The sequence below is a fragment of the Hyaena hyaena genome, unplaced genomic scaffold, assembly GCF_003009895.1.
Source record: "Hyaena hyaena isolate Hyena2069 unplaced genomic scaffold, ASM300989v1 scaffold_1164, whole genome shotgun sequence".
NCBI lineage: Eukaryota > Metazoa > Chordata > Mammalia > Carnivora > Hyaenidae > Hyaena > Hyaena hyaena.
In genome coordinates, this window is record NW_024081798.1 from 493,439 (window position 1) to 518,375 (window position 24,937).

Sequence of the window (24,937 nt, forward strand, 5' to 3'; positions counted from 1 at the left end):
ACTAACTTTAGAAGACCCAAAATGTCACTGTGGCCCACTAGTCAGAGCAGGGGCTTTAGGGGCTTATGTAAGTCAGATTATCAATAAGGTTTTAGTTCAAGTCCATCCCACAGTGAGTACAGTGGGTCACCAAACCCATCCTGTTAACCACAGTTCAGAATGCATAATTGGAATAGACTTATTGAGCAACTGGCAGAATCCCCACAATATCTTCCCTAACCTGTAGAGGAAGGGCTAGTAAGTTGGGAAAGGTCAAGTGAAAGCCACTAAAACTGTTTCTACCTGGGAAAAGAGTAAAACAAAAACAGTAGCATACTCCTGGATGGATTTCAGAGATTGGTGCCATCATCAAAGACTTGAAGGACACAGGGGCCGTAATTCCATCATATTCCAATTCAACTCCCTAGTTGGCCTGTGTGGAAAACAGATGGATCCTGAAGACTGACAGTGGATTATCATAAATTTAATCAGGTAATGATTCCAATTACACCTGCTGTTCCAGATGTGATTTCAGTGCTTGAACAAATTAACACATCTCTGATACCTAGTATGTAGCTATTGATCTGGAAAATGCCTTTTTATCTTGCTGCCTATTAATAAAGACCACCAGAAGCAATTTACCTTGCTTGAGCTAGAAATATACTTTAACTGTCCTGATTTAGGAGTACATCAATGCTCCAGCCTTATGTCATAATTCAATCTGCAGAAACTTGATTGCCTTTCCCTTCCACAGGTATCACACTGTGCCATTACATTGATGACATTGATGCTAGTAAGCTAAAATTGGCAACTATTCTAGGCTTATTGGTAAGAAATTTGCATAACATAAAGTGGGAAATAAATATAACAAAAGTTCAGATGTCTTCCACCTCAGTGAAATTTCTAGAAGTCCAGTGTTGTTGTACATATCAAGCTACTCCTGTATCTCCTACACACAATACCTAGTGATCTTCTGGATTTTAGAGGAAACATATTCCTCATTTGAGCACGTTACTCTGGTTCATATACTAAGTGACCCAAAAAGCTGTTTTGAGTGGGGCTTGGAACAAGAAAATACTCTGTAACATGTCCAGGCTGACATGCAAATTGCTCTGGCACTCAGGCCATATGCTCCATCAGGTCAGTGGTGCTTGAAGGATCAGTGGCAGAATGGGATGCTGTTTAGAGTCTTAAGGCCCCTATAGGTATTTTCCTGAGAGACAGAAAGAGAGAGAGAGAGAGAGAAGAATATCTTCACATAAAGAATTGCACACAAAAGTTCATTACAGTTTTATTTCATAGTCATAAACTAATGTTTATGTTTTAATAAAAATCCAATATCCATCAACAGTTGAATGAATAAGCACATTATGACATACCCATACAATGGAATACTACTCACATATAAAAAGAATGGATCAATTGTTAACTGATCCATGCAACAGTATGAATGAACCTCAAAACAACTATGCTGAGGCGTCTGGGTGGTTCAATCAGTTAAGCATCGGACTCTTGATTTCGGCTGAGGTCATGATCTTACAGTTCATGAGTTCAAGCCATTCATCATCCTCTGTGCAGACAACCAGGAGCTTGCCTGGGACTCTGTCTTCCTGTCTCTCTGCCCCTTCCATGCTCTCTCACTCAGAAAGAAAGAAAGAAAGAAAGAAAGAAAGAAAGAAAGAAAGAAAGAAAGAAAGAAAGAAAGAAAGACTTTTTTAAAAATAAAAATAAAATTGAAAAAACAAAACAATTACGCTGAGTAAGAGAAGCCAGACACAAAAAAGTTTATGGTGTATGATTTCGTTTATACACAATTCTGGAAGATGCAAACTAATCTAAAGTGAAAGAAAACAAATCAATGGTTGCGGGGGGGAGGGGGCAGGACAATGTTGAGTGTGCAGGGGGAAAGTTTTGAAGGTGACAGATACGTTCGTTATTATCATGGTAATGGTTTCATGTGTGTGTATCTATGTCAAAACTTAATCAACTTGCACCCTTTCAGTATGTGCAATTAATTTTATGTTAACTCCGTTGAGTTGTTAAAAATATTAAACATAGGAAATTAATGACATGGGGGAAATGCTTTTCTGTTTCCCACTCAAAATGATACTATTGCCCTCTTATCACAGTTTGCTTTGAGGGCTATTTGTTTTTATTTTATTTTATCTCACTTTATTTTATTTTTAGCTTCTTAAGAAGTACATGATATTATATATATTTGGAACAACCATATTACATTTGGAATTGGTTTGGTAGAATTGGCTGGTAAAACTCTCCAGTGTTTTCTTTGTAGTAAACTTTAAAAATATTATTAAATCTCTTAATAGAGTAGATTTATCCAGACATTTTATTTCCTCCTGAAATTATTTTATAATTTACATTTTTATAAATTTTTTTCCATTTTATCTTCGAGTTTAAGTTGGCTGTTTTACTTTTTTTTTTAATATTTTTATTTATTTCTAGGAGAGAGAGAGAGACAGCGTGAGCAGGGGAGGGTCAGAGAGAGAGGGAGACACAGACTCGGAAACAGACTCTAGGCTCTGAGCTGGCAGTCAGCACAGAGCCTGACGCGGGGCTCGAACCCACGAACCGCGAGATCACGACCTAAGCGAAAGTTGGACGCTCAACCGACTAAGCCACCCAGAGACCCCTGTTTTACTTTTTTATCCTTGATCTCCCCTATATCCGTAATTATGTCTCCTTTTTCTAACTCAATATTGTTATTGTGTTTCTCTTTTTTGTTCTCAATTTATTTCCTTGATTTTTTCTTATTTCTTATGACAATTTTTGACTTTCTTACAATCAACTTTTGACTTTGTTGATCTACTTTATATTATTGATGCTTCCTAAATCTGTGTGTGGATTTATGTTTTCATTCCAGTTTTAGAGAATTATCTGCCAACAGCTCTTTGATTCCTTTTCTCCCTTCTATTTTCTATAGATTTTCATATATCCTATCCCCTTGCTCTCTGTGATGTGGTCTAAGTAATTTTTTTAAACATATATTCCAGGTCATTAATTTTCTCCTTAGCTATATATAATTAACTATTAAAGACATATATTAAGATTTTTATTTCAGTAGTGTGATAGAGGAAAAACTTTTCCTCTACCCTCCTGGGTTCTGTGACTTATTTAAGAATTACATTGACATAAAACAAATTAACAGGAAAAAACCATTTTAAAAAAATTTTTAAATATTTTTTACTTATTTTTGAGAGAGAGAGAGAGAGAGAGAGCATGAGAAGGAGGGGGTGATACAGAATCTGAAGCAGACTCCAGGCTCTGAGCTAGCTGTCAGCACAGAGCCCGATGGGGCTTGAACCCACGGACAGTGAGATCATGACCTGAGCCAAAGTTGGAAGCTTAAACAACTGAAACACCCAGGCGCCCCAGGAAAAAACCATTTTAATCATGCATATGTACATCGGAGTTTCAAAAAAAAAAAACAAACAAACATGATTCAAGGAGGCAGCCAGATGTTTGAGACTTATATATCATCCTGAGCTAAGAGAAGGAGAGAGGGGTTTCAGGCTTCTGCAGGTGGGGAGGCAAAGTAGGGGAAGAAGAGAGGAGGAAATATATGGTAAATCAAAGTTGCCTTCTTATGCAGTTAAGAGTCCCTCAGATGGAAATAGTTAACTCTGGGAGCAGCTCTCTTCCTGGTACACGTACATTTACTAATGGAAATTTCATTTACAAGTGTAAATCTCTTTTATAAAAGGAGAAAGTTAAACTTTATCTGAAGCCGGTTTTTTTCCTTTAGCTCAAAATAATCCATATGCCAAAGTGGCATATTTTGGAATAGCATGTTTTGAACTTCTGTAATAGATTTTTTTCTTTGTGAAAGTTCCATTTGGCAAATTTTTAAAAAAATATATATTGTCATATTTGATCATCTGTAATTGCTAGGCCATATTTATGTTTCATTTCTTTGGAGTTCATACCAAGATAAGTATCAGCTAATTTCCGTTTCTACAATCCTGGTGGTCTAAATCTGATCTGTTTGTTATTTCTTCTGATTGTCACTCAGGGTGGCTTGCCTTCTCGCATACCTGATGACTTTGGATTTAGGTTCATATTCAGTCGATATTAAATGTGATATAATTTGGGGGGTTTAAAATGAGCATATTTTCTTCCAGAAAGGATTCGCATCATTGTCCTCCAGGAGCTAGGGAGTGTCACTGGCCTGGAATCTCTTCAAACTCCCCTCAAGGATTGTGGGTAAGTCAGGAGTCAGGGGCTCGGTTCTATCTCCCTCTGCTGATATCCCTCTGCTGATCCAAGGCTCAGGACCTGGATTATAGTCCTGCTGAGGACGTCTGTCCTTAGGGCCAAGCTGCCCACTACCCTAGTTCTGCCTCCATTTCAGAGTTTGTTTTCTGTTCTCTTTTGCTTTGGAAGAGCGAAAGGATAGTGCAGCTTGAACTCATAACCTACTTCTTTTCTCCTATGGACCCATCAATTCGCCAAAAAGTATTTCCATTGAGGATCTAGCTGTTCTTCAGTGGAAGGACCTATTAGAGCACTTAGTATTATGTGCAATCAGATGAGATATTTAAGTCGGGTCTCTTTGACTTGTAGTTCAATGTTATTTTCATTTTGGTATGCCATGAAAGTAAATCTTGACAACTATTAAAACCATCGTTCTCCCTTCCAGTATCCTGATCATCAAAATGTGACCGCCCAGATAACCCACAGACAGAAAAGAGCTGTTATGGACTGAATTGTGTCTCCCCACAATTCATATGTTGAAGTCTTAGCCCCCCAGTACAGCTTCTAATGTGACTGAGTTTAGAAATAAAGTCTTGTGGTGGTTAGTTTTACATGTCATTTCGATTGACCCTGGGGGGCCCACATTAAACATTACTTCTGCATGTGTCTGTGAGGATGTTTCTGGAAGAGATCAGCATTTCAATCAGTGTTCAGTAGATTGCCTTTTTTTTTAATTTTTTGATGTTTTATTTATTTCTAGGAGAGAGAGAGAGAGACAGCGTGAGCAGTGGAGGGTCAGAGAGAGAGGGAGACACAGACTCTGAAACAGGCTCCAGGCTCTGAACTGGCAGTCAGCACAGAGCCTGATGTGGGGCTTGAACCCACGAACTGCGAGATCATGACCTAAGTGGAAGTCGGACGCTTAACTGACTAAGCCACCCAGGCGCCCCAGATTGCCTTTTCAAATAAGAGTGGGCATCAGCCAATCCATTGAGGGACTGAATAGTACAAGAGGTGGAGGAAGAAGAATTTCACCCTGTTTTTACTGCCTCACAGATTAAGCTAGGACATGTCATCTCATCCCCAGCCTTTAGACTGGGATTTTACATCATCAACTCCCCTGGTTCTCAGACCTTTAGACTTGTACTGAATAATACCTGGATATCCAGATTGCTAATGGCAGATCGTGGGGCTTCTCAGCCTCACTGGCATGAGCCAGTTCCTCATAATGAATCTATGTGTGTTTTGTGTGTGTGTGTGTGTGTGTGTGTGTGTGTACACATATATACTGGTTCTGTCTCTCTGGAGAATTCTGACTAAAAGAACTTTAAAACAGTGAGTAAAGTTAAATGAAATTATATAGATGAGCCCTAATTCAAATGAGTGGTGTCATTATATTTATTTTTTATTTTTATTTATTTTTGAGAGACAGAGAAAGACAGAACATGAGGGGGGGGAGGGGCAGAGAGAGAGGGAGACACAGAATCTGAAGCAGGCTCCAAATTCAAGCTATCAACACAGAGCCCAACACAGGGCTCAAAGCCATGAACAGCGAGATCATGACCTGAGCCGAAGTCGGAAGCTTAACCAAGAGCCACTCAGGCACCCCTGAATGGTTGGTGCCTTTAAAAGAGAGAAGGCACACACACACACAGGAAAGACCATGTATAGACATAGCAAGAAGGCAGCCATTTGCAAGCCACTGAGAGAGGCTTCAGGAGAAACCAACCTTGTCAACATCTTAATCTTGGACTTCCAGCCTCCAGAACTGTGAGAAAATAAATTTCTATTGTTTGACACATCCAGTTTGTGATATTTTATCACAATAGTTTTAGCAAACTAATATAGCAGCCTACTCGGTGTTCATGTTTTCCTTACTCCTGGAATGACTTGTTCCTCTAGTCTTCACGAGAAATTTAACCCACTCTTCAAGGCTAATGCAAATGTCACTTCTGTGAAACTTTTCCTAGTTCTCTGTGTTCTGACATATTTCTTTGGTAGCACTCTGAATATTGTGTCAGTGCCTGTCTCTTGTACAAGATTGTGTACAACCTTTAAGAAGAGCAGCCATACAAAGTCCATCTTTGAATTCCCAATACCTAGCTTAATGCTAATGAATGGATGAATGGATACATGAAAGGAAGAATGAACAAATGAAGGAGATGGAATGTCCCCTTAAGATGCCATTCTCCCTGCTGCCTTCTGGTGGGTATTTATTTTCCAATGCCACTTCTAAGGTAGCTTTTCATGACTTCTTCCAGATAACTTGTTTTCCACTTTATGAAAAACTCTCTTTTCTTATTTTGATATTACTATATACCATTCTTCTCATTACATCATCCAGCAACCTCTGGTCATTCTCCTCATTTATTAAGAACTTGTGTACCAAGACCCCAGTTCTTGCTACCCTAACATCAGTACCTTCCAATGCCATGTAGATCATCCTTCTCAAAAACAGTTTCAAAATTTCTTCCTCAGCTCTAACATGTTATCTACATCCTACTTCAGGATCTCATTACTTGGCCACACCCAGACTTCATCATCACAAAGATTTTCACCTCTGGATATTTTGGCTCTGTAGTAAATTGAATCATGACCCCCAAAGATGCCTTTATCCTAATCTCTAGAATCTGTGACTGTGTTACCTTCTATAGCAAGAGACACTTGCAGATGTGATCAAGTTAAGAATCTTAAGATCAGAAGATAACCTTGGATTATTTGGGAACGCTCAAAATAATCACAAGGATCTTTATAAGAAACATGCAGGAGGGTTAGAGTGAGGGGACAAGTGACAGCAGAGGCTGAAGTCAATGTAACGTGAGGTCATGAGCAACAGAAGGCAGGCAGCCTCCAGAAGCTGGAAAGGGCAGGAAAACAGATTCTCCTCTAGAGAAGAGAAGAGGGGAGGAAGGAACACAGCCCTGCAAGCTGAGTTTAGATTTCTGAATTTCAGAACTTTCAGGGAAAAAAAAAACTTACATTGCTGTAACCACTAAGTTTATGGAAATTTGATAGAGTAGCAATAGGAAACTAACACAGGCTCCAACAAACCCATCTCTAACCACAAGCTTTGGTTCTTCTGGCTCACTCTGTCTCTTCCAATATAGCCAACCCTATCTCATAATTGATGATCTCTCTCCTGGCTTCATTTCCTTTCTAAGACACATAGACATGATGATTTTAACTTTTTTTAAAATGTTTTATTTATTTCTAGGAGAGAGAGACAGCGTGAGCAGGGGAGGGTCAGAGAGAGAGGGAGTCACAGACTCTGAAACAGGCTCCAGGCTCTGAGCTGGCTGTCAGCACAGAGCCTGACGCGGGGCTCGAACCCACGAACCGCGAGATCATGACCTAAGCGAAAGTCGGACGCTTAACCGACTAAGCCACCCAGGCGCCCCCCTCTTTATCCTTTACATGACCTCCAGTAGGTCCTTCTGTTTCTTACAGCAATCATTCTAAACCAAATCACTTGCTCCATCACTACTTCTTTCTTTAATAAGTTACCCCGATTTCTATTTTTGAGAGAAAATTGAGGTGTGGCATGAGCTGTTTCCAGCATGCCCCCTTGCTACAACCCTCCTTGTTCTCATTGTCAATGCCTACTTCCCTCTGCTGCCTCTGCCTGACAGATTTTGCCTCCCTCTTCCCCTTGCTCTTTCTATCCTACACTCACCTAAAATAACTTACTTATTTTTCTTTTTCCAGTGTTTTCCAACTTTCTATGAAGACTATACTAGCACCACCCAGTTCCCCAGTTGACCACTCTTCCTTTGTGTTCCCATTTTATTGTACATATCTCTACTGCCACTATCAGACCACACATGGTAATGTTTTGTTGCATTGATTTATTTATGTGTCTTTCTCCTATAACTAGACTGAGAGTCCCTTGAGGTGAATTACTATGTCTTACTTGTCTTGTTATCTCCAACACTCTAGCACTTTTCCTATAATGTTTTAAGAAATAGTAAGAAGGAAGGGAAGAACCTACTGAGATGGTGAGTGATGTGACCCAACAGCCAGCCTCCTGTCTGCATATATACACAGCATCACCACCACCAAACATCAGTGCTGCCCCTCACCTCCTCCCTGTGATTAATCTGTTTGGAGACTAAGACTGGCCCCAGATCTCTGGGAAAAGACTCATTCCAGTCAAAATGACAAGTGCACCGGCATGTTCATCTGAGAGTCCTGTTTCATCAAATCCATTTCAGAATCAGTCTTGGCTGATTCTGTGCTCCAGACCATCTGGTCAGGTGGCACAGCGCCCACTTACAAGGTCAGTTTCTTACTGCCCTGAACACTCCAGATGATGCTGCAGAGTAAACTTTATCTCTGAACTGTCATTGAAAAAAATCTTCAAAAGCACATTAGTCTCTTCTTCACCCACTTCTTTTATTTCTTGACTAAGTGGCAAGGATATTTCTCCAGAGCACCATTGTGATCTTCTAAGGACAATAAAATTGTCCAGGACAACAAAGGGGGCAGCACCCATTTCTTATGTTCCTTTTCTGTAGGAAGGAGAAGAGCAGAGAAGTAATCTTTGCCATGGAAACACTGAACCACATTCTAGGATCTCAGGGATGTGCTCAGTCAACTTTATGGACATTTGGATATGAAATCAAACTATTTGCATTAGAATTGATAGGCATTAATTATGATAGTTCCTTTTGTCTTCAAAAGAAATCTTTGCCCCAACAGTGGAAATGAGAGAAGATACAATGTGTTTGACTCTTGTTCGCACAGATTTTGGTTGGAGTTTGCCTGATGATTCCTCTAAGCATCTGGGAACTGATGCTATAATGATGGAGGCTGCTAACAGCATTGAGAAAGCTGAAGATGAGCAATCATAAATAGCTCTATACAAATGACATACATCCTGTGCCAAAATAAAAAGGATAGCCACATTGCAGGCAGAGCTCCTAAGGACCAAGATGGGGAAGAAAGCTAGCTTCCAATGACACTGGCACAAACATTCTTACACATGGTCAGCACTACTGTCAGGTAATCAATCTTCTTATAGGTAAATTTGTGTAGATAACTGAAGGCAAATTTACTAAAACAAAAACAACAAAACAGTACATTTCAAAGCAATTATATTTGACAATTGTCTGTAAATTCATCTCTGCTTCTGCCTTCTTATATATTTGGGGAGGAAAGGGGGAGAAGACATGGAGTGGGTAGAAACAAATTCTAGCACTTGAAGATTCAATATAAAGACTATTTTCTCTGTGAGATTCCCCCATACCACTGTAACCCACAGTGATCCGTCCTTTACCTGAATATCTGTAAGATTTTGCATTTTACTGTACACCATACTTACTTGCATTGTTATCCATCATGATCGAAAAATTTGTCATCTCCCCAATTAGCCACAAGGTTCTTGAGGACAAGTACTGCTTCTATTCCTCCACAGTACCTATTTACAGTGATTAAATATAGCAGATGCTCAAAGTATCTAATAGCTTGGGTAATTCCATCAGTAAAACCCCCCAAATCACAAATATGATTTTGTTACGCAGTATATTAAATTTAAGGAATAAATCTATCCCTTTTTAATGTTTTATGCCTTGTGTTCTGCAATTTCTCAGAACAAGGTAGGTGAGCTCTGTATTGCGGTCTCGAGAGGGGCGCTGGGGGAAGCGGGGTAAATGTTGAAAGGTATCATGCCAACGAAAAAATGTCCACATGGGATTAAAACAAGCTGGATTACGGAGACTGCCGAAGCAGTAAGAAATGTCGGCCGACTTTATTTAATAATTAAAGCTAAGAAGCCTCAGTCCTTCGGGGTTTCTGCCTGCAAGGCCGCTCTGCGTTTCACAACACTTTGAGCCCACCCTTGAACACTAGCTCTGCAAGCAGTTTGGGAGACTTGCGTCCGCCGATGGTGTCGCGGTCGTTTCTTACCACCAGGGGGCGCCACGTAGCGCCGCGCCTCGGGGCCCGCGGCCGCTCTCCCAGCATGCCCCGCTCCGCCAATAGCGACCCGGAAGCTGTCGCCGGCGGCCGCCGGCCGGCAGCCGTGACAGAAGCAGGGCTGCGGAGCAACGTCGCCTGGGACCCCAACCCGGGGGAGGGTCTCACCGAAGGCAGCGGCGAAGACGCGGTTGAGTCCCTCTCACAGCGGGCCTCTGTCTGGGCGCGCCCCCGAGCGGTATGTGACCCCGCGCTCGGCGTCTGTAAGTGTGAGGGCCGCTGGAGGCCCCGCCCTCCCCGGGCTGCGCGGAGGCTCTCCGGCCTCGGCATTATGAACGCAGCAGCAGCCGAGTCTTCGTCCAGAGCAGCGTCTCCGCTGGAAGGGGCTGGAGCGAGGGGGAGAAGCAGAGCCGCTTCTGTCGCTTTGCATTGCCTGTAGGACGTGGAGGGCCCAGAGCCCCGCCTGGGTCCAGATTAGCACCCCGTATATCCTCGTCTCCTACACAGTTAATGCCCCACTCCCTAACTCAAGCGAAATAAGAAGAGGGTGGTCGTCCGGGCAGCCACCTGCCCCTTTCAACCATGAAGGCAGAGACAGCGTCCTCGGTACAAGAGACTCCAGCTGAGTCCAGCTGGAGCCTCAGTAACCTGCTGAGTAGCCGGAAGCTGATGGCTGTGGGGATCGTGCTCGGTTGGCTCATGGTCATCCACTTTCTGGTCAACGTGTGGCTTCTCTGCCTTCTGTCAGCCTTGCTAGCGGTGCTGGGAGGATGGCTGGGCTCAGACGCCATTGTGGGGGCTTCAGGCCGACTGCATCTGGAGCGCTTCATCCCCGTGGCCGCCTGTCCTCCAAACCCCGAGGCCGAGAGGCAGCTGGAGCGGGAGATCGACCGCACCATCCAGATGATTATTCGGGACTTTGTGTCTTCCTGGTATCGCTCAGTGAGCCAGGAGCCAGCCTTTGAGGCAGAAATGGAGGCTGCCATGAGAGGCCTGGTCCAGGAGCTCCGGAGGAGGATGGGCATGGTGGACAGTCATGCCCTTGCCCAGAGGGTTCTGACTCTCTGCGGTTGTCACCTGCAGAGCTACATTCAGGCAAAGGAGTCCACAGCTGAGAAGCAGAGTGGTCCAGTTGAGCCCTCCCAGCTCTGGGAGGCCTACTGCCGAGCTACTGCCCCACATCCTGCTGTACAGAGCCCCAGCGCTGAGGTCACCTATACGCGTGGCATTGTAAATTCGTTGCTGCAAGGACTCGTGCCAAAGCCCCACTTGGAGACCCGGACCGGGCGCCATGTGGTGGTGGAACTCATTACTTGTAATGTAATCTTACCACTAATCAGCAAGCTGTCAGATCCTGACTGGATCCACCTTGTACTTGTGGGCATCTTTTCCAAGGCCAGAAATAATCCGACGGAAGCGGTTAAACCAACCTCCCCAGCCAGTGCCCTGGAAAAGCCCTCAGTGCCCACATCCCTGCCTCTGATTGTTGAGGTACAGAGTCCGCCAGAGGTGAGAGCCCCTTCTCCAGCAGCAGCACCAGTGCTACTAAACTGTAGTGAGCCAGAGGGGCCTTCCCACCACTCCCCAGAAGTTGAAGAAGGCCAAGAAGCAATAGAGGGAGAGTTGGGTGGAGTACCAGAAGAAAGAAAAGTAGGAAACAACGCGTCTCACTTCCTACATCCAGATATTCGAGGCCCTTTGTTCTTATGTGAAGACACAGAGCTGGAGTCTCCATTGTCTGAACTGAGCAAAGAAACCATCATGCTCATGACCCCAGGCCACTTCCTCTCTGACAGGATCCAGAATGCCCTGTGTGTACTGGAGGGTCCCCAGTCTCTGGAGTCTAAGGATGTTGAGGGATCTGAAGGAATTGAAGGAGCAGAGGCCGAGGAGGGTCCAGGAACAGAAACAGAAACAGGCCTGCTGGTCTCCATGCTGACTTCCTGCCCAGAGATCCACATTGACACAGCAGACAAGGAAGTAGAGCAAGGAGATGTCACCTCTCTCACATCTTTGCTGACAGATCCAGAGAGGAACTGCCCCCCACGACCCTCATGCTTAGAGAAGGATCTCAGCAATGGCATGAGCTCCTTAGATCCTAGTCTCCCACAGGTTCTACTTTCCTCCTCTCCAACCGGTCCTCTCAGCTCAGCCACCTTCAGCTTTGAGCCCCTGAGCAGTCCAGATGGCCCAGTTGTTATCCAGAACCTTCGTATCACTGGTACCATTACTGCTCGAGAGCACAGTGGCACTGGATTCCACCCATACACACTCTACACAGTGAAGGTAACATTAGAATTGTGGTCACCCCCAGTGGGCTGGGAATGGGTTTGGAAAGCAGAGTCAGTGAAGCTAGTAACCTAAGGGGAGAGAGGCTACTCTTCACTTGTTATGTTTAATTCGACAAGAATCTATATGTGAGTGGTCTGAAGATCATTTGTAAAGCAACTTTGGCCTCTGTTTCATACCCACACAAAAAATGCTAGAATCTCAGGGTTCTTAGGATACTGAGGGTCATTTTTCAGTGGTTCCCAATGTATAGGGTTTTGTCCAAAAATTCTTTTTCTAATCTGTTAATTTCTTTCCTTTTTTAATTACTAGTATCTTTTGTACTTTGTTTAGGAAGGAAGTTTATGTACCTATACATACCTCAGAGTTAGCAAGTGCCTCATTCCTAGAGAGATTTAAGCACAAGTAGGAACTACTGGGCAGAGATGATATGAAGGTGTTCATGTATGAAATGGTGGGTTCATTTACAGCAGAGGCTCCCTTTCACTGGCTGTAGGATAGGCTGCCTCCAAATCACCTGAAGATGGTATTTTTGGAAATTCTCATTCTGAATCTATCAGAGCCTGTCAGAATCTATATATTTAAAAAGCAGCCCAAGTGATTTTTGAAGTGCAGCCAGGTTTGGGAATGTATGAGTGTTGATTAGTGTCCCTTGAGGAGAATATTCCACAGAAAGCATCCTAACTCCCAGGTGCTTCCAAGTTTGAGAGCCCCACCCTGAATGCCATCTTGTCTCCTAGCTAGGCCTTCTCAGTGCTAGTGTAAGGGACTACTACTTTGCTCATGTTAGTGCATAATGAATAGTTCTCTCTGGCTCTAGAGAATTTTAAGAGCTTTAAATCTCACCAACAAAGAGATCATTTCTTCCATCACTTGCCCCACACTATAATACCTTCTCTAAACAATAATAGTAACCTACTCCTAATGACAAGTACATACATAGTTCTTCCACATCATTTCATTATGTCATTATAACTACTCTGTCAAAAAAGTCTACCCTGTACTAAGTTACAGCCTTCATGCTGCTCAGGGTGTTCACACCGGGGGAACATCTAGTACAAGTTGTCTTTTCCCACATACGGGCCCTCCGCACATATCAAGACAGCAGACTGACTCTTTACAACATCTCCAGTCTTCACGTGACTTCCAGTCATACAGATGATATGTACTTAGGAAAACAAATTTCAGTTGAGCTCCAAGAATAATAATTAATCTGCCCAAAGCAAAATAAAAACACATGGTCCTAATGCATTCCAGGCAAACAAATGATTTTATTTGTCAGCTATTTTGGATTATTTGTTCTTCCTCCAACTAACATAAATAATCACTGGTTGAGTATAATAGCAAATGGTGAACCCCTTGTAATGTCCAAACCCATCATTTAGGAGTGAAAGAGACAGTGTCACTTTTATTGCTGTTTTATCTTCTGTTTTATACTGTGTCTTTGAGATTTGAAAATTAATTATGTAGCCAATGTTATAAGTAAAGAAAGTGTTTGCAGGAGGGAGTTTTGAGATGGAAGAAGGGAATGGAGAACAGCTAAACTCATTGCTCTTTCTGGGCCCCATGTGTTAGGAAACACATCTCATTCCTTAATTCAGCTGCCCTGGGAATTTGAGTTACTCATTACAACTCAGGGCGGCAATCAGATCTAATAGGTTCAGAAACAGAATAGGAACATCTTTCTCCCTCTTCCCCTACTCCGTTCTTACTCTGTGGCCATTGAGCTGCTGCACTAAACAAATTTGTTCATTCAACAGTATGAGACGGCCCTGGACGGTGAGAACAGCAGTGGCCTGCAGCAGCTGGCCTACCACACTGTGAATCGCCGCTACCGCGAGTTCCTAAATCTACAGACACGTCTGGAGGAGAAATCAGATCTACGGAAGTTCATCAAAAGTCAGAGTTTCCCCAGGCTGGACTGCCTGCTTGCTTTACATATCTAGCTACCTGATCTGAGAGGCTGGAGGCCCCTTGTGAGGAGGGATGGTGAAGAAGAACACAGCATCAAGGGGCCTGTGTTCGCCTTGATTTGCTTTCAGATGCTTTGAGTTTTAGTGCTGGATAGCACTGATCACTTTCTTTCTGAGGCACTTCTTTGCCGCTGAATGGTTTGTTCTGGGGCCCATCTAGTTTAAGCTTAATAAGCTCTCACATTTGCACCTGTGTCTGTGAGGCAGTGTGAGGCATTAAATTAACTTTTCCAGATGCATAGATGGGTTGCTCTTAAAATAGTATCCAGAAATGCTTGCCATCCTTCTTTTAACAACTAGGCTTTATGTGTGTGTATTATTTGACTCCTATAAGATGTAGGAACAATGTGAAAATTAATAAAATGTAATTCTGAATATAAGCTAGTAAGCAGCTACTTTCTTTAAAAAAACAAACAAACTGATGATCACCCAAATAAACTTTAGGCATAAGTTGTGGATTTCAGTTATGCATTTTCTTTCTCAATAACAATAGCTACTACTGAATTAAGCTTGAAAATATATGCCAGATTCTCTTCTAAGTACTTTACATATATTAGCTCATTTAATTCTCCTAACAGCTTATGAAACAGGTACTATCATTATACAGAAAACAAAGTCAAAGGAAGATTAAACAACTTGCCTTAGGTCATTCTTATAGTAGGGATGGGAGCAAAACTTTAAAGTTGGAGAAGAAAGGGGCTCCTGGGTGGCTCAGTCAGTTAAGCGTCCAAGTTCAGCTCAGGTCATGATCTCACAGTTTGTGAGTTCAACCCTTGCATCGAGCTCTGTGCTGACAGTAAAGAACCTAGAGCCTGCTTCAGATTCTGTGTCTACTCCTCTCTCTGCCCCTCCTTTGCTTGCACTCTGTCTGTCTGTCTCTCTCTCAAAACATAAACATTAAAAAACCTTAAAAAAATAATAAACTTGGTCAATTGGAGGTCAGGGCACTCATCTATAACCATGGTAGTATATGGCCTCATATACCTTAGTGGGAGAGTAGATTATAGGTATTATTTCCTTGGGATATATTAGGAACTCCTGAAATTTAAAAAAATCCCAGGAATATATTCAACAGTTCTGTTTTCTTTACATATATGTTATGATTTATATGGATACCTCTCAGTAAATGTTAAGTGAATGAGTTTGGGTTTTTGTTTTTGTTTTTATTTTTAAGATGTAAAGGGTCCTAAAAAGCTCTTTCCAGATCTTCCATTTGGAAACATGGATAGTGACAGAGTAGAAGCCCGCAAGAGCCTCCTGGAATCCTTCCTAAAGGTCAGTATCCTTCTCTTTTGGTTATGCTATCATTCTAATTACCAGATACCCAACCCAAGCTGGAGAGACCTGGGGACAGGAATTTCTCTTTGAAGTCTGTCTTGTGTCTTTTGCAGCAACTCTGTGCCATTCCGGAGATCGCTAACAGTGAGGAGATGCAGGAGTTCCTTGCTCTGAACACAGATGCTCGTATTGCCTTTGTCAAGAAACCATTCATGGTGTCAAGAATAGACAAGGTACCTGCAGGGCCACCGTGCTCAGCTTTAGTGTCCCATCAGAGCGTAGGCAGGGACCGAAAAATTTATTTTTTAGGAGAGGTTAAGGGTGGGGAAAGACAGCAGAAAGGAGCCAGTAGAACATGGACTAGAATTTCCAGGACCTGTTGCAAATATTGCTTGGATCATCACCTTCCTGGACTATAGTGAGCAACTATAAAGATACACTCCCCCTGACACTGAACATGTACACATGTTTCCTAGGGGATTTTATGACATTGTTACTCTAGTGGAGGGAGGTAAGGATAGATCTGTAGATCTATAGATAGGTGAGGGCAGGAAAGTCTCTTCTGGAGGTGAGGATCATTCCTGGTGTTGGTCACTCAGGGAAAAGAGCCCCAAGACAGCACACTAAGCTGAATTTAGACTGGTGTGGTGATTGTCTGCTAGAGAACAGAGAGTGGAGAGAATTGTACTTTCAAGAGGGGATCTCAGAACCTTTGGAGATGATAGGAGGAGGACATTCATGTAATACTTTATATCCTGTAAACAGTGATGACCAGCTGATTTTAGAGTCCCCAGGGCAAAAGTCTGAGACATATGTTTATCAAAAGATGGCATATTTTTTGAAAGGTTAGAAAGCACTGACTCATTGGCAGAAGCGGGGGGCCTCACTCTAGACTTCAGGGGATAAAATGATAAAGTGGAATTTCATGTGGTAGGAATTAGGAGACATTCATTCCTGTAAGGAAAAAGCTGCAAACTGGAAAAGAATGAGGTAGAATCCCCAGAGTTCCATGCAGATATGTCCATCCACACAGATGTGTTCACTCACTGACTTACCATCCACTTACTGCTTGCCTGCTCAAAGCCATGAACAATACTAGCTGCCAGTGACACAATGGTGACAAAGCAGATAAAGACCCTCCCCACAGACCTACAATCTTGTGAGCCTTGAGAACAAGTTCTGTTTTCTAAGTGACGTTACCTATACATGCTGTCCTCTGTGTTCTTTCCCCAGTTTGTTATCCCCTATGCTTTACTGTAGTCTTACTCAGCCACTACAGCCTTGTCTCAGCTGTGCTGGCTGTGCTCCTTGTAGAGGGTAAACATAGGCATGAATTCAGGAAGGCATGATGCTGCTCTGAGCCAGCAGTGTCAGTTAGAAAGGAGCACCAAAGGAAAAGTAAAGATTTCATTTCTTGGGTATTTTAGGGTTTCGTTTGTTTGTATGTTTTCCTTTCTATCAAATAGCTATATGCCGTTTTCCTGTTCTGACAAATATAGACAACTCTTACTCTTCACTGAGAAATGTTTTATTTGGTCTTTATGAGTTCATATCAACTCAAGATTCCTTAATTTTGACATGAGTGATTTTTGGTTATTCTTTCTGTAAAGAAGAGAAATTGTTTGAATTAACCGGAAAAACCAGTTCTTTACTTTGGGAATTACTCTGAGCATGTATGCTTCTAGACTGCATTTCTTATTTGATAATCCTTACTTTTTTCCACATATTCCTACGTATACTACTACTTCCATTGATTTACATCTTGGTGAAAGTGTTATTGATTTCAAAACTAAAAATCATTCCTTTATGTACAAGGAAAGAAATTGAAAAATGAAAAGTATTTCACCATACTAGAGAACTCCCAGGTTTTTATCTCATTGTTTGTTTTGACTTCTTTTCCCATGGCATTGTTTGTCTTAACTATGTGAGGAAGATGATTTTTATGGCCATAGAGAAAAGGGAGAATAGTTGCCAGTAAATCTGCCTGATACCTGACTGTGCTGGTGAGTAAGACCCCACTAGCTAGCCTAGCTGTCTGCTCATCCTAATTACATAAAGCAGCGTGAGACGACTGCAGTTTGGTGGCTCCTGTCTGACCCTGCACCTCTGACCCCTGCAGATGGTGGTGAGTGCTATCGTGGACACCTTGAAGACAGCATTTCCTCGCTCTGAACCCCAGAGCCCCACAGAAGAGCTGAGTGAGGCCGAGACAGAAAGCAAGCCCCAGACAGAAGGCAAGAAGCCTAGCAAGTGAGAAGCCCTTCAGTCATCCAGGGACCCTTTCCATTTCTCAGGTTGATTGCCAGTCTTCAGCCGAAACCCATCCCCACTGTCAAGCCCTCGGATAGAGGAGATGGGTCACACATACCAGTTATTAAGCAAAACCAGGCTCCACCAACCCAAAAGAGCCTAAGATCCAGCATAGGCATCCCTGCTGATTGTTTGTCTCCCCATGGGAACCCATGACTTAAACTGACCAGCAATTTTTAATTAGAAGGAAAACTCTAGAATAGAGATATTCTACTTTTCCTATTTTCCTGGAAGATTGAGATGTTTCTTTCCTATGAAGAATTAAGGGTTATAACTGATCTCTGTTTGCCATTGTTTCTGTAAATCTTAGATCCAAAGATGCATATACTAGCAATAAACAGGAGGGGCCAGCTATTCTCTCCTGCACTAAGGTCCCAAATGTACCCTTTCAAAGCCAACATGAGGAAGGGAAGGACACCACACTTAACATTTAGTTCAAACTCCATATCTGTATATGGGCCATTATGAAGAGAAAGAGACAGAAAGAGAGAGACAGTGTGTGTTTATGTGTGTGGTGGAGTGGGGAGAGGGAAGAATGGAGTTTGTATGTTTGTGTCTGTATGTCAGACTGACTATCTTTGTCTCTGTGTTCATGTCTGATGGACCAGCAGTAACACTCATAATTTCTAGCCTTTTTTTTTTTTACTGACCCCATATTTTGAAGGGTGACCATGATATCTGTGTTTATAAGATCCTTGAAAAATTGAGGTTAGCACTTGTTGGCCCTTCCCTGGTTTTATTTGGAATACAAGAATAATAAATGGATGTGCGAATAGAATACCACCACCACCACCAAAAACCTTGGTTTATTCCACATGTCTCTTTAATTCTCAACAAATTTTTAATGAGAATGTGGTATATGCTAGCCATTCTTCTAGCTTATGGGAATACAGCCATGATAGACTGGTCCCTGTTTTACATTAGCAAAAGCCCTTTCACAAACGCACTGTGGCCGTAGCCGTAGCAACGCACAGTGGTTGCACTGTGTATTGAGAATTGCCTGAATGTCTATCACTTGGGGAAATTTCAGGGCCAGGTCTCTCCTGGCAACTCTGACCACAGTAAGATCCCTAAAATAAGTATGTATGTCATTGTTTTAAGGTATTAATACCCATCAGCCCTTCATATGGGGATCAAAACCAAAAATTACATTCTGTTTCTGCTCATTGTGTCTATACCAGGTCCAGACTGAGATTCTCATCCAGTAAGATTGCTCCAGCACTGAATATAACAGAAGCACCTGAGAAGATTCTCTATTGTCTCCAGGAAGGCAGTATGGTAAGATAACTAGATAACTCCTGGAATTAATCACTGGGAGGTTGACCCTGCCGTTATAGACAATTGAGACATTTTCCGAAGTTAGGAGGAATGTCGGTGCCTTGCTGAAGGACCTAACCAGCATCTGGGTCTCTAACTTTTATTCTAAAATATTTTCTCTGAGTAGTGTGTAATTCCTACTGACTCTGCGTCGGTAGGTTGGCTTCTCAAGGGCCATGGGTTTGGAATAAAAGGTGGCAGAATGAGAAGGAAAGTCAGTTCCTGGAAAAGAGCAGATGACCCAAATGCATTTGCAGCAAGTGTGAAAATAAAGGCGTTATTTTACTTGCAGTTTAGGTAGAAGCTAAAAACTTCCCTGAGGTGGTCACAGAGTCATTTGGGTTCTGTACTCATGATACTTTTGCAGGGAAGGAACAGGGATACTCTGAAGTGCCACAGTTGCTCTCGTATGTTCTTCATGCATTATGTGACGTGCCACTGGCTCTTTCCTCAGGAGTCAGAGATCCTATCCATGTCTGGGATGGAGTCCTTTATTGAAAAACAGACAAAGTTACTAGAAATGCATCCAGCAGAAGCCCCAGAACAAACCTCCAAAGGTTGTGTGGACAGTTACTTGTCAGATGCAGCCGTGCCAGCCCAAGACCTCAGCACCAGTGATCCAGGTAAGTGACAAGATCCCTGCTCCCACAGAGAAGGGAGCCAGTGTACCATCTACTTGGAACTTGTGACAGTTGGGATTTGTTCATTTAATTTCTCTTCTGTTCAGCTAAGCAAGCCATGTGTTAAAAACCGATGCTTAAGGTACTCAGCTGAGCCTGGCATACAAAGAAGAATCCGGCACAGTCCCCAGAGCTGAGTCAAACGGGAACATGGCATGAAAACAGGGAGCTCTGATCCTGCAAGATAAACTCCATGCTTACGATATCATTATCTTATGTATGTTATTTCTGGCATGCTTTGGCATCTTTGGATTACTCGCTTTATTTGCAAAACTTCTTTCCTTCATGTCTGTGGTCCCCGTCTCCTGGTTCTCTTTCTCCTTCTCTTGTGGTTCCTTCTCAGTCCCCTTTGTTGATTCTCTTACTAGCCTTCCAGAGCTTTATTTCTGGTTCTCTGTTCTTATTCTGCACAGTCCCCTTGAGTGATCTCATTTATACTATTGATTTCAAACCTAACACATATGCTGATGATGCCTCAGTATTGGACGTTGTCTTTTCTCTTGCCTACTGGAAATGGAAATCTTCACTTAGGTATAGCACTGGGCAGCTGAAGTGCGACATGTGCAAAAGGGACTTCTTCCTCTTCCCTGGATTTTTTCCTTCTGTTTTATTTACTACCATGGCAGATGACCCACCCAGTTCCCTACCATAGAGCAGGAAAGGAGAAGAGGTGAGGACAGGGCAGTTCCACTAAGACAAAGTCTCCCACAAAGTCTCTTCACAAAGTCTTGGGTTCAGAATGAAAAAAAAAAGTGCCAATTTCAGCATTGTTTCTTAGATGCCCGTGAATAGTCACTTGACCTCTACTCTATTGACCTCTGCTTAACTGTGTCAAAAAGTGAAATTCACAACCCCACATCTTCACACATGTGTCACTGGGTAAATAAATAAAGTGTTGTAACAGCAAAAGCATCAGAACTGTAAGAAAGACGAAATGGGTAAAACGGTATAAGTAGCCAAATCAAGGCTGTAAATTTTGAACATCATGACTCTAAGGGTATAGTTTCTGCCTGAGCTTTTCTTCTAGCCCTAAGAAACTCAAAATATTCACATGACAGTAAATTCACCATTTTCTTCCAGAGGACTTGGTGCTTGTTGTGCTCTTTTCTATTTTACTGCTATGACAGCTGTCACCACATGGTGGCAGCTCTAGGTAAACACTAAACCTGAAAAAACAGAATTGAGAAGGGGGCATATGCTCAGGATGATGCTGTTTCCCAAGGACCTAAATATCCTTCTTTGAGCAAATGACTCTAAAGTAAACATACCAGTTCTAATGCCCCCTTGAAATGCGGTGCAGAAAGAATATATATATTGGGTGGGATTAAGAAAAAAGTAAGGATTCAGTTCTCGCAGATTCATTCAAATCTGAAGTCATTAATGTTCCAAAGGACCCTTTAAGGAGGAGAGCTTGTGCAAACTGGCCCAGACAATACCCGTTTGTCCTAGACCAACAAAATTATTATTTATGATTAACTGTAATGTTCATCACTGCAGTAACACCAGATTGCTGAAATTCACTCTGGAACATTATATATTCCTAGGGACGTCTCCCGGGAGGCAAATCACAGATAACATGGAACCCCTGAACAGGGTTAGAGAACAGATGCTTCCATCCATGAAATACATCTGTTCAGGAGACTTCAGCTTAGCATAGGTGTGAACTAATTTGTGGTCTTCTTTCTAGTCTTTGAAATAGGAAAGAAATCAGTAATTGTCATGGCCTATTTTACCAAATGTATAGTGTTCTTTCTAGAACTACATGTTATCTCAGAATCAACCTGAAGCCTCCTGGATCCCAACCCAACAGCTCTGTGTAATAGAGATGCTTTCAAAGCAACTTGTTTACAGGAGAATGAATCCTAAAATCTTTCCCCAGGTCTGCTGCCCACAACATTTCCTTGATGCTTTTTGGAGTCCAGTGGAATATAAGGATGGAAGATACTGGACCTTGCCAGTTCCAGTTAGTCACTAGTTGGGAGGAATTACTTGGAACAGAATGTATTCAGCTCCCTGGGGGGAGAGAGGGGATACAGAAGAAACAGAAGCTAGATAGGCAAAATATTTATATTCAGAATCTTTTAGAAAGACAATGTTTACTAAGTGACTCAGGAACATAAACAAAAGAATTATAAAGAAATACAGAGCCTATCACTGAACTTTTTATATATAAAGTAAACATCTCTTGATTAGAGTACAGAATGATTACAGAAATATAAGATGATTGATAAAAAGGTGAAGATCCAGTGCACTGAAATATGTTCTACCAGAATGGGTCTCTTCTGAGTTACTTTTGATGCCTTTTCATTCCCCAGGAACAGAGACAGAGCTAGCTGACACAGCCCTGGATCTGCTCCTCTTGCTGCTAATGGAGCAGTGGAGATGGCTATGTACAGAAAACATGCAAAAAGTTCTTCATCTTGTCTTTGGGACCCTGATTCAGAGGTAAGACTGCAGAGTTCTCTATCATATTAGAGTCTCAAGTTGGACAGGGGTTGGATGTGATACTGAATTCTGCACCGGAGCGGGAAAGTGTCCAGTCCAGGAAATCTATAGCCATAGGAAGACATAGACTCTGTTGTAGGGGTACAGGGATGAAGACTGCCTGAAGAGTACCAAAAGGCTTGTATCAATCACCTCATTGTCTAAAGAGTGAACGGGTCTGCTTCTATAGGATTTCTGGCATGATCCACCAAGTTACAGACATTGCTTGTGGTCTTAAAATACTTTGACGCCTACTACTCGGGGATCCATTCTCCACGCAGTTAAACCCCCAAGCCCTATACCTTTCACCTTGTTACAGTGGACATTTCACTGACAGTATGTATTCACTGTGATGATAAGCAATGAGAAAGACAAAGAGAAAACAGATCAGTGCTCTGAAAATAAAGATTGTTTTCTCCAAAAGGAGAAATGTGTAAATAAAGTACTTACACAGGATGAGCAAGTACTTTCACGGGACAGTAAGGAATAGAAGTATACTTGGATTTCAAATGTGGATTTTGATCCCAGCACCACTTGTATCTCCTAAAAGATCTGTACATAGATAGAGTTTTTAGTTGATGACTTCCTAACCGTGAAACTGACACAGGCTTTGCTAAACCGAGAATGGCCAGAGACACTCTCTCAGAACCAGACAGATACACAGAGTACTTGTGTTTTGACCATTATTGTTTTAATTTATCTCTTTTGAGACATTCTGGAAGATTCTAAAGTAAGAAGCCAAATTCTGACCTTTTCTGTTAGCATGTGGCTCATAATAGGTCACTCCCAAAAGGAAAAATTACTTTTAAAAAAGAATTGTGTGTCTATTCTACAAGTAGAAAATCCATTAACAAAAAAGTAAATCTCCCCTCCCACATTCAAAATTACATAGGATCAGAGAAGCTTTCATAATAAAAAGACTAGTGAAAGAAGAGAATGCACTTTATTTGCTGAGTGCTTATCATATGCTAGCACCTGACCTCTATGTGCCTATATTTTCCTATAGCAGCCAAGTGAGGTAGGTAGGCCCACTTTATAGAATAAGAAAATAGAGCTTGGCAAGGTCAGCTAACATGCTCAAGGCCATAGTTAATGACACCAGGAGTTTGAAGTTACATGTGTACAATTGCAAAGCCAATGTGCTTTTTCCTGTGTGTTGTAGCTGAGGACTGGTCTCCAAGTGAAACCCACTTATAAAATTCTGACTAGTCTTCCATGCCTTTCAGTTCCCCTGCACCACCCTCCTCCACCCCCCCCCTCCCCGGCCTAAATCCCTCCATCCTCCTCCATTCTCCACTCTGCCACTAGAGGCTTTTATTCTGAAGAGGAAATATGACATACAATCTGCACTTAATGTCCTTCCATGGTGCCTGTTGCCTACAAAAATGATTTTTCTACTATGGTTCACAGAGGTCTAGAGTTACACAGAGGTGCTTTAGAAGCTAAGAGGAAAACTGATCGGACCATGATCTAATCAAAGTTATTTCATTGTGGTCATTGTAATAGGCTAGGGATCTAGGTAGGTTTTTGTTTGAAAAAGGGCTCCACTGTATTTAAAACATTTATTTATTATATTAGAATTCTAGCTTCTTTCTTATGTGACACAGTCTGGTCCCAACCTTATTTCTAGTTCTCCCTCATGCAAACCATTCATCATGGCCTGAACACTCTTGTGATCTCTCTTCCTTTAGGCCTTTGTTCACCTTATCTCTGCCAGAATGGCCTTTCTCTATTCATTGTTCTTCTACTCATTCTGCCTCGTCTAGCTCATTCCCTGCTTGGCCCACCACTAAATATTTTTCAAAAATTAAGCACTAAATGTTATTTACTCTGTGAAATTTTTTGTGGTATACTCTCCCACCTTTCCCAGAACTAAGGAGCCCTCTGGTCTACCCTCAAAGTTGTGATCATAATACATATAACACAGTGTATTAGAGAAATAATGTTCTTTCCCTAAATTAGTGGTCCTCAGGTGGAGGGCAGTTTTTCTCCCAGGGGCATTTGGCAATATCTGGAGACATTTTGAGTTGTCACAACTGGAAAGGGAGATAGGAAGCTATTTCATCTAGTGGGCACAGGCCAGGGATGCTGTTACACTACACAGGACAACACTCTCCCCACTCCCAGTGCCCCAAACAACACTGAATCATCCTACCCAAAATAACAGTAGTATAGAGGTTGAGAAACCATGTTCTAGACTACCAGTTCTTTAGGGAGTAGACCTGTCTTTATATCCCCAGCAACTTACACAGGACCCAGGATATAGAAGGTGCTCATTAAATGCCAGATAAAAGAATAAACATTTCCTGTTTCATTGCCTTCATACTTGAAAGCAGAGTTTCTCTGTGTTGTTTTCAATCACTTGTGAATGTTGTTAATTGAGTCTTTGTTTCTCTTCCTCTGTTAAGCCTCCCCTTGCTGATCTTCCAAATGCTTTTCAAAAATTGGAAGATCCTAAAACTAGCTAGTATATGATAATTGATTACCCTTGTCCTTGAAGGC

The 24,937-nt window shown here is 42.2% G+C and overlaps 1 protein-coding gene across 1 annotated transcript; it reads left to right on the forward strand.

Annotated features, from left to right (window-relative positions):
* Positions 1–10,672: 10,672 nt before the first annotated feature.
* Positions 10,673–22,402, forward strand: LOC120224370 (sorting nexin-19-like). Its single transcript, XM_039222613.1, has 8 exons — positions 10,673–12,390; positions 14,154–14,292; positions 15,541–15,641; positions 15,758–15,877; positions 17,764–17,894; positions 19,136–19,232; positions 19,726–19,894; positions 22,267–22,402. Exons 1-8 carry the CDS (start codon positions 10,687–10,689, stop codon positions 22,398–22,400), a joined length of 2,595 nt encoding a protein of 864 aa, XP_039078544.1. The 5' UTR covers positions 10,673–10,686; the 3' UTR covers positions 22,401–22,402.
* Positions 22,403–24,937: the final 2,535 nt, after the last annotated feature.